This window comes from Aplysia californica, unplaced genomic scaffold, assembly GCF_000002075.1.
Source record: "Aplysia californica isolate F4 #8 unplaced genomic scaffold, AplCal3.0 scaffold00476, whole genome shotgun sequence".
NCBI classification, from domain to species: Eukaryota; Metazoa; Mollusca; class Gastropoda; order Aplysiida; family Aplysiidae; genus Aplysia; species Aplysia californica.
Window position 1 is genome coordinate 67,395 of NW_004797746.1, and position 9,376 is coordinate 76,770.

The 9,376-nt window shown below is 39.9% G+C and overlaps 1 protein-coding gene across 2 annotated transcripts; it reads left to right on the top strand.

Annotated features, from left to right (window-relative positions):
• The first annotated feature begins 239 nt into the window (after positions 1 to 239).
• LOC101858208 lies at positions 240 to 9,025 on the top strand. 2 transcript variants are annotated; one of them, XM_005105541.3, is made up of 5 exons: positions 240 to 516; positions 2,486 to 4,362; positions 5,029 to 5,143; positions 7,069 to 7,194; positions 8,164 to 9,025. In XM_005105541.3, exons 2-5 carry the CDS (start codon positions 2,486 to 2,488, stop codon positions 8,404 to 8,406), a joined length of 2,361 nt encoding a protein of 786 aa, XP_005105598.1. In that variant the 5' UTR covers positions 240 to 516; the 3' UTR covers positions 8,407 to 9,025. The 2 variants fall into 2 exon arrangements, with proteins under 2 accessions (XP_005105598.1, XP_012941988.1); XM_013086534.2 differs by lacking the exon at positions 240 to 516 and adding an exon at positions 532 to 766.
• The last annotated feature ends 351 nt before the right edge of the window (positions 9,026 to 9,376 follow it).

Here is a 9,376-nt window from a genome sequence, read left to right on the forward strand (position 1 = left end):
AGAGTTAAAGGACGTATCAGGGTCAGAAATTAAAGACGTGTTAAACACTTTTGAGCTGTTCTGTCCCTATAATAAATATTGCATTATCTCGAGTTACCGACGTTGTCTAAAGCATGAAGTATATATAGCCTTTAGGGAACCAAAATTGTGTTAACAATTGTACGTTGGTAGTGGCCGTGAATCAACTTCTGTTTCTTTTTCTTCATTAAGAAAAGTTCCAGTTTCTAATATGTGTTATTAATTTAGCCAGCGGGGGCTAGGCCTACTCTTTATCCTTCATATTTTTACAACAGTCGCGCGAAGCTGTGATCGATCTTGGCCGAGGCTAGGCCTAACGGTTCAGCTGAACAACACTTTCCGACCCGCTATCTGCTCAGCAGCGAGTGGAATTGCGTACCTGGCACAAGTTGCCCTGACCATCTGATTGGTTGATGAAAGGATACGGCGTAATGTTTGAAAGACGAATTTACACAGAAAAGTGAACATTGACAATTATTTATCAAAATCGATGCTAAGGTAAGCTATTTCATTATTTTTGTTCATGATAATGTTGTGATGTATTGAGCCAGGCTGTATGGGCTTTTAAAATGCCAAACTGAATTCATGAGACTGCGTTTTCGTTAACCTCACAAAATTTCCCCGCCCCCTTTGAACTTCAGTAGAGAGCAGTCTTGTGTGTGTATCCCAGTTTTTCACTGACAATGAACAGAGTTGGGGAGCTTCGTTTTCTGTGATGTGTCATCAATGTTGCTTCGGCTGTCATCTGGTCAGTATTGAGAACTAGATCTAGATAGAATTATCTTATTCTATCGCTCTTGGTTGATATTGATCTCAAATTCAATTTCTAAGTTGTTTTTATTTTGATGCCATTGCCACTGTTTTGTCAACTTCAGTCTTCTTGTCCTGATGGTGAAGTGACCGGGAATAGGCTTACCGACTGACTACAACAACACTGTCGTTTTTCTATGCACACCATTTCACTTGGTCAAACGGAGTCCGTTGCAATTGCTGTTTTTTATGTCTTAACTTTTTCTAGAGACTATCTGTAATTGAAGTAAGAAGTTAGTCTGGCCATACGCAGTTCTGGTTCAAAAGGGAGTGTTGTTACCAAATCTCCCTCCAAATTTGATGTTTTGAAATCACCACCATGCCCATGTTGCTAAACTAAACTCTCACAGTCTCTCTCGCTCACATCTAGATTCTAGGAGTGGAATCTTTACAGGTCTCCCAAAATCTGTTTGTGATTTAAACTGTGTTGTATAACTTTGCTATCATATTCTAGGGCCTAGATCACATTTAAAATCTTTAAATATGCCCACAGTTGGGAATGCCTTCAGTTGTGTGTAGGAGGACTAGATTCTAGAACTGTTGGGCTAGGACTAGGAGGGCAGGTGTAGATCTAGATTCTAGTCTTGATCTAGATCTAGATCTAGATGGGTAAAGAGCAAGAGAAAAACTGCAGGTTTCTGGTTTCTCTGTCACTGTTTGATGAAAACAGTAGGTCTTAGAGTCTATCCGTTATAAAAAAAAAAGTATAAACTTGATCCAAAATCTGGATTTGTTTGCTTGGGAGCGACCACTAGATCTAGGAGGGATCTAGATTAGATGTCTTGATCTATGAGGCAGAGTAGAACTAATAGAGGGGTTAGGGTTAGGTCTCTTCTTAAGTGTTTGTGGGGTGGTCGCTTGTTACAAAAGTCCTTCCACCTTCTATATATTTTCTTTGGAAGGACTTCCGTAACGAGTGACTACCCCAACAAATACAATAAAGAAGAGAACTTTACCCTACCCCAGACCCTCAATAACCCTACCCCTAGCCCTAACCCTCTATCAGACTCTGTTTCATAGTGGTCGCTCGTTACAGAATTCCTTCCTTTTCTTTCTTCCATTTCCGAAACACAAGAGTGGATCAGCATTGACTGAGATAGAACAGAGCAGGTGTTTTTCTTGTGATAGAGACAAACTTTTCTTTACACCTTTATAACATAATATAAAGTAGATCTAGTTAATGTTGACTCCCATCTAGCCTTGCCCTGAATTTATGAATGAATATATTGAATAGGAGGAGGAGCTGTACTCCTGTATAACTATGCAATGAAAATCGAGAACTAACCAGGTGGTAGTCTGGGGAAGGAACAGTCGTCTGAAAGTAAAATTTCTTGATTCTTGATGGACTGTGTCACGTGTGAAAACCCGACTCTTGTAAGTCTTGTTGTACAACAGTTGACTTATCCTGCTGCGGAGAATTGTGAGCTCCTATTCTGGGCAATAGACAATAGTGCCCTTGTCAACTTACTGTTTTGATTTCATTCGTCTGTGTTGTTGCAGTTGCTGAATTTGTCCAAAAATGATGAACATCAACCATAAATTTTGGTTCAAAACAGTAGAGTGCAGTAGAATGCAATGTCATTTAAAATCTTTTGATTTCGTTCTGAGTTTCCATTCTTGTCCATAAATATCATCGTTTGTATTCGTCTCATTCCAGATGGAGCATGATGTTTGTGACAAAAAGGAAATGGGCAGTACATTACATGACGATATGACACCCAGTCGCCCGGCATCGTTGTCCTTGAAAGAGGCAGGGGAGGCTGGCTCCAAGCACAAAGATTTTTTTCAAACGCCTCTGAACACTGAGCTGCTGCTACACAATGAGAGGGGCACTCTCCGCAGCGTCGACAGTGGCTTCTCCGAGAGAAGTGTTTTTTCCTTGCTCGGTGATGAAACGCCAGGTCTGTCTGCAAGCCGTGTGCCTTCTGGTGTGGAAGACAATGAAATTTGCAACTCTAGTGGAGTGGACTCTTTGCCTGACAACAATTTTTCTCCTACATCTCATCTGCACAATATTGCTGGGAGAGCGAGGAGGTTGAAATTTCATCCATTTGATGAACGACCACCTGCTTTTCAACTTTTGTCCTCTTTAGAAGACGATGGTGAGGAAGGCGCTGATGAGAGATTAAGTAGGGGGAATAACAGCTTAGATAGCAGAGAAAACAAAGGTGAGACTGAGAAGCAGATATCAGCATCACTAGTGCAAAATACTCTAGAATCTGAAAAAAGTTCTTCGAGTTCTCTCTCTAGCAGTACGGATGACTTAGAGCTCAGTTTGCAGGAAATGTCGTTAGAAGAATCTTCATCTGGCAGTATGACGTCTCTAGTCTCTCGCACTTCTCCAATTTATCACACTGATGCTCATGTGAGAATTGATCAGAACTCTGCTTCAATATTTAAACGGGACAGCATAATAAAGTCAAGGAAGGAGGAGACACAAGAGCCTGATCTTGATTTTGAAGCCAGTGAAGCACTGTCCAGCATGAGTATATCACCTCCTGTAATGTCCACCCTCCCTTCCATAAATGGCAAAGAACATTCCTCTTCCGGTGTTGCTGAAGGCTCTCCACATGAGCAACAAGAGTTTCTGAAATCACTGTCTCTCACAAGAAGACTGCTTCCAGAAATATCCTCTCCCTCCGCCTCGACGTCAGCCTGTCCTGAACACCCTATTGGTCAACAAACAGCATTCCTTGATGACACAGAGGCTATGTTACAGGAGAGCAGCTTAGATGCGACATTAACGTTTGATGTTCCGCACTCTCCACCAAGAGACTGTGAAATTGTTTGCATCTGTGGTAGGAGAAAATCTCTCCATCTCTCTAGAGTTCCACTACTTCCCCACGAGTATGATCATTTTGAGTCAGAGTGTCCTGTTTGTTCCAACGTCATATTGGAAAGCCCTGGCAAAAGTACTAGTCGTAGGCCAAGCCCTGACCAAGAGTTCATGTCACTACAAAGTCCGTCCAAAGCTATGAAAACCTCCCTGCTGTCACCTGCCCTAACTGGAAATATCAAGAGAGTGACAAGAAGCCCAAACAAAAAAGCCAGAGAGAAAAGTTCGACAGATGGTACAACCGTAGTGAAAAAGAAGAGTGTAAAACGAAGCATTTTTTCTGATAGCTCAGTTGTTTCAGGGCAAAGCCCTCAGTCGTACAACTCCCAAATGTCTGGCTCTACAAATTATGATGAGAAAACAATGGAGGAAATTATGTTGTTAGAGGAAGAAAAAGTTGATAGTTTTAGAGTTGGCGGGTCCGAGTCTCCTTTCCATGGTCTTGTGCAATATTCACCTGAAAGAAAAGCTCACGCCACCCATGATATCCTTTACAGAGATGGTGCAAACAACGATTTGGACTTAGAGTCACTATTGGAACAAGTTGTGGACAAATTCTCTCCTAGAGAGCCATCTCGTTTGATAGGTTGTCGAATTGGTGTAATCAAATTTGACATTCTTGGAGAGCTTAGCAGCAAAAACTTCCTATTCTGCGTTCAGCAAATCCTGGAGCATCTGAGTGATCAAGACTTGGACACGTGAGTGTGACAATGAATACTTGTCTATGTTGGTTTTCTTCTTTTCATACATCATTTTGGCCATGTGTTTCATGAAGGAAAATGGACCTTTTTCATTTTTGTCTGGACAGCTACTAAGTGTGGCCTCAACGGCTTGACATGTCATTTCAGAAATTAGACTGATAAATCAATGCATCAGCTAACTCTGATTTTACAATGTTTACAGGCCCCGTTGATGTTTCAGATTTGACAGTTTTTAAATCACAAATAATTGCTGAAAGGAAAGAAAAAATAGTTTTCATGGATTTTTATATCATGTATCTGTACTAAAATGTGAAAAAGCATGTAATAATTTCTTTCCCTGTTATTACTATAATTCTAATTTTCGAATTTTAGAAAAAGTGCACTACATATTATAATCAACGATGTATTTTCACAATTTTTACTTTATTCAGAAAATCAAAAATGTTGTGTTTTTTTTATTTGGCCGTTGGCTGTTTGTTCATAGAGGCTTCTTTTGGAATGGTGATCAGAGGCTGCCCCCTTCCGCTCCCACAACCGCATCACCTATGATCTTGTACCTCTGTCATCTGTTACTTCTGTTTCCTTGCTTTTATAGGTCACCACACTTGTCTTATTGTGTGATGTGCTTCTTTTTAACCCAAACATCCATCAACAAACCCACAGAATGTGTCAAGTGAGCATGGTCTGGAAGTCTGCCTTGTTCAATGACCTGCGAGCGTCCAGCAGATATAAGCTGTACTGCGCTCTCCAGATGAGGCAGGCTGTGTTGATTGGCAAGGTGACTAGTCTGTTCCTAACCATGTACACCGTAAATCTCACTGCACACTCTCAAATCCTTCACACATTTTAACGCAAGCTCATTTTTAAATTAGTATTTGTCATGGGCTCGCTTTTTAAATAAAAATAAAAATTAATAGATGTAGTGCTTTGAAAAACGTTGTTGTTGCCTTTAAATTTAGGGAGTGTATACGGACCCGGTAACCGAGAACAAAGTCACAAAGTATACAGACCCGGTAGGGGAACTCTTTTGTGATTTCGGAGAGTTTCAGCGCCCTCTTGGCTCAGGGTAGACTTAGGTTCTTCTAAATCTATGGTCTAGATCTAGATCTAAGTAGACAGACTTAAATCTTTCCTCTAGTTTCGCGGCTAACCTAGATCTAAATGAAGATTGCGGATGTCTTTTCGATTAACGATGGTTTTTCCTCCGTTTTGGAGTTGGAGGAATCACAATTTGAAGAAAAGAACAAGTTACAATGTCATAATTTCAATCGAGCAGTCCCCTCTCTCTCTCTCTCTCTCTCTCTCTCTCTCTCTCTCTCTCTCTCTCTCTCACACACACACACACAAGATTTCTACCGGGTCCACAGAATTCTACACTTAGAAGTGTAGAATTCTGTGACCGGGTCTGAGGTCTGAAACTTCCCGAAATAAATCACAAAAGAGTTCCCCTACCGGGTCTGTATACTTCGTGACTTTGTTCCCGGTTACCGGGTCTGTATACACTTCGTTAAATTTATATACTGTCATAATTTCTTTGTTACAAAAACAGTTATTGGACAAACGAACGTTTCATAAACTGTCCAGGTGCAATTTTACTTTTCAAACTTTTTATTTCAATTAAGATTTTAACTTTAAGAACCCCTGCTTTCATGATACTCCTTTGATTCTCAATTAACATTTAAGAAACCTCTCAGATGGGAGATATATATATATATATGCGCCCCCATGCTTGTTTATAAGTTATAAATGTGACACATTTTAAAATGTATAGCATAGGCACTGGGTCATTTAATGAGTATTGGTTTTTCTTTTTAAATTCCTGAAAATTTTCACTTGGTCACTTGGTGGTGTATAATTGTAGGTCTCTGATCATCATCATCATCATCAAGTCACTCCTGTCTTTGCTGAAGTCAGGTCGGACTTGTGTCTCCCCCCCCCCCCCTATAAACTTGTGAGGAGAGTCTCAAATTCTTCTGAAGTTTCCAGAATTTATAAATTTAAAAGAAAAATGTTTTAGATGCCTTTATTTTGTGTTATGAAATGTTCCAGTTTGTGCAAGTTCTGACATGTTCAGGAAAGCCTGCTTGGTCTAGGTAGCACTCCTACTTTTTGTTGTTTCATGTTGCTTGTTATAACTGAATGTAGTTTTATTTTCTACTTATAATTTCTTGTGTTTTATATCTCTTGAAACTTGAACTAATGACTTTGTGTAGCCCAAGTGAGAGTGAGATAACTCTGAGAGATTTTCATTCTTGAATTGTCAACTGGTTCGTGTATATATATGTCTTTTTATGTAAACTTCCTTTTAACACTTTGGCGCCTCATCTCGCCGATTGGCGATGTTTACCACCCAGTGTCTTTGGATATTCCCCACAATATGATGGCAAAGTGTTAAAGGGTGGAAAGGGGAAGTACGACAGTTTTTCCTGTTCTCATGGAAATGTTAGCTAGCTGTATTCAAGCATTTTTGGCCGCAGTGGTGTGTGTCCTCTACATGACTGGGATGTAAAGTGGCATGTGTTGGACAAGATGGGAGCCTCTGTGGACATATTTAAGCTTGCAAGACTGTCTATGGAATGTGTAACTGTATGATGTGACCCACTACTTACTGATGGTTCAGTGAAAATGCTGTTTTGTTTAATAGCGATTGTAAAGTAGTCACTGTGTTACTTACTCAAGGTTTGAATTGAAAATTTTTCACAGGAAAATGCTAAAGAAAAATCCTTGGAGTCTGAGCAGTATGAAACTCTAACAGCCTCAAAGGGCCGCCTTACTGCCGTCCAGCTACAAGCAGCAAGGCCAGAGCATTCATCACAGGAAATTCCAAAGGTACATAGAATAAATTTAGACTTTACATTTAAAAAAAGTGGACATTTCTTTATGATATGGTGGGATTAGAACAAGTACATCAATCTTTCTAACAACAAAAATCATCTTTCCCTTGTCTTATTTTCTTTCCAATTAGATCAGATAGTCCTCGTCTAAAAGGTATCGGTAGTTTTTGAAAGTAATTATATATTCATTTTCATCATTTCAATCAGTCACGTCATCCCCTGTGTCACACTTCAATTTTTTGTCTTGAGACCTGGAAAGCTAACTGTCATGTTTGCTTTGATTGACAAGGGATCTTTTCGTGTCGTAAAGCGAGAATTGTATTTTGCTGAAGAATGATGTAACATTTTCGTGTTTGCACTGTACTGTTTAGCATGCATGCAGAAAAAGCAAGCTTGATTACTGTGTTGAGGAAATTTTATTAGTATCTCTTAATTTTTCTGATGAGATGTGTCCCACACAGGCTGGATTAGCCCTGACAAGCAAGGTCGGAGCAGCCTACCTCTTAGATGATCTAAATTACATCAACTGGGGAACATTATGATTTACATTTATTTATGACAACTTTCCAAGTAATGTAAAAAATGCTGAATGTGTGGAAGCTTTTAAACTTTAACCTCAACAATGTCAGGAAAGTAGGCTTTTTTCTGCTGTTGCATCTGACTTTATCCTCAATGAAAATGTAGTGGTGGGTCATTGAAGACACTACATTTAGGTCCAACTTAGAACTCCCCCCCTCCCCCCTGCACTAAATGGCTACTGTCAATGTTGTGTCTATGTCTGCTCTAGTCTAACTCATTCAAAGACCCAAAGTTTTCAAGGAAAATTCCAGATTCTTTTTGTTGCTTCTATTGAAGAACATCTTGTAGACATGCATATACAGCCAAGTTTTATTCTATGTTTTCATTTCCTGCCCATGTCTCTTTGGAACAAAACTCCTCTAACTGTTCTCGTTTGATTGTACAGCCTCCCTTGGAGCTGCTATCAGGTGACAAGCTACGGTCCTGCCCCCACTGCCAGGCTCCGGCCAAGGAGATGGAGTGTCAGGACCGAGCCGTGTGCTCCTCTGAGACCTGTGCCTACGACTTCTGCACGCTGTGCTTCGCCGCATTCCATGCCACCAAACGCTGCAAGCCGCTCTGTTTGACCTCGTCAAGAAATGACATGGCTGGTACCCGAAAGAGTCGAAAAAACCTCAGACGATTATGACGATACCCATTGCCATTAGATAAGAGTTACTTGTTTTTAGTTCGTGAAAAGAACCGCTCAATTTGGGCCCTGCTCAGTTCCTGTGTGTTAATCGTTGAAGTTGACCCGTGTTGTGGCACGATTGAATCAATCCTAACTTGTGATCATTTCTATTCGTAAGGTTTGTGTCTGATTTGCGAGAATGTGCTCCTGTGCGTGAGATATTCCTTATTCTCCTTATTCTCCTTATCTTGCTACCTATCTCTTAACAGGAACCTTACTTCAACCTCGGACCAAAAGGTTCTTTAAATTCTCTTGTAAATTGTTTCTTCAAAGGATAAATTTAATTGTAAACTGCAAGTCTTCCAAGTTAGATTCTGTTGCCAGTAGAACTTTCAACTTGAAGAAGGAAAAGAAAACAGTAGCCTTGGCTGTGATGATTTGTTTAGGCTGTGACGTTGAAACCATAATATTGGCACAGAATTTCTCTCGGCACACAAATGTGTTGAGTGATTTCAAAAATATTTATTAGATATTCTTTTAGTGCTTTTTTAAAATGCGCTTGAAGTGTGACCACTGAGTCATCAACTGTTGTTATCCAATCTTATACCAGAAGAAAAAAAAAACAACCAAAAAAAAACGTAAACTGGAAAAGGAAAATAAAAACCTAAAATGAATTGTATCATTTTGTTTATTTGAAATGAATCTCTACAGTCATGAAAGTAAAGATGCATTTCACAGAAGTCAATGCATGGCTCCCATTGTTATGTTATACCGCCCAAAAAAAAGTAAGAAAAAAAATTGAAAGATAAAGAAAGCTTTCAAATGGGGGGGGGGGGGTTATGTTATGCCATTGATTGTTGGAAATTATAGGTGAGCTGGGGAGGGCTGTTGTTGTTGTCGATCCCATCTGTTTGAAGTAAGGTTTTTAGCCTGTCTGTCCTGTGACTTTTGTCAAGTCTCTTTTGTGTAACTCTTGATATTCTCACTT

Excerpts from the sequence above, each read along its gene's own strand:
- LOC101858208 (XM_013086534.2), top strand. The coding sequence starts at position 734 with ATGTGTCATCAATGTTGCTTCGGCTGTCATCTG. Across the intron at positions 767-2,485 it reads GTTGCTTCGGCTGTCATCTG|ATGGAGCATGATGTTTGTGA; the intron begins GTCAGTATTGAG and ends GTCTCATTCCAG. Across the intron at positions 7,195-8,163 it reads CATCACAGGAAATTCCAAAG|CCTCCCTTGGAGCTGCTATC; the intron begins GTACATAGAATA and ends TTGATTGTACAG.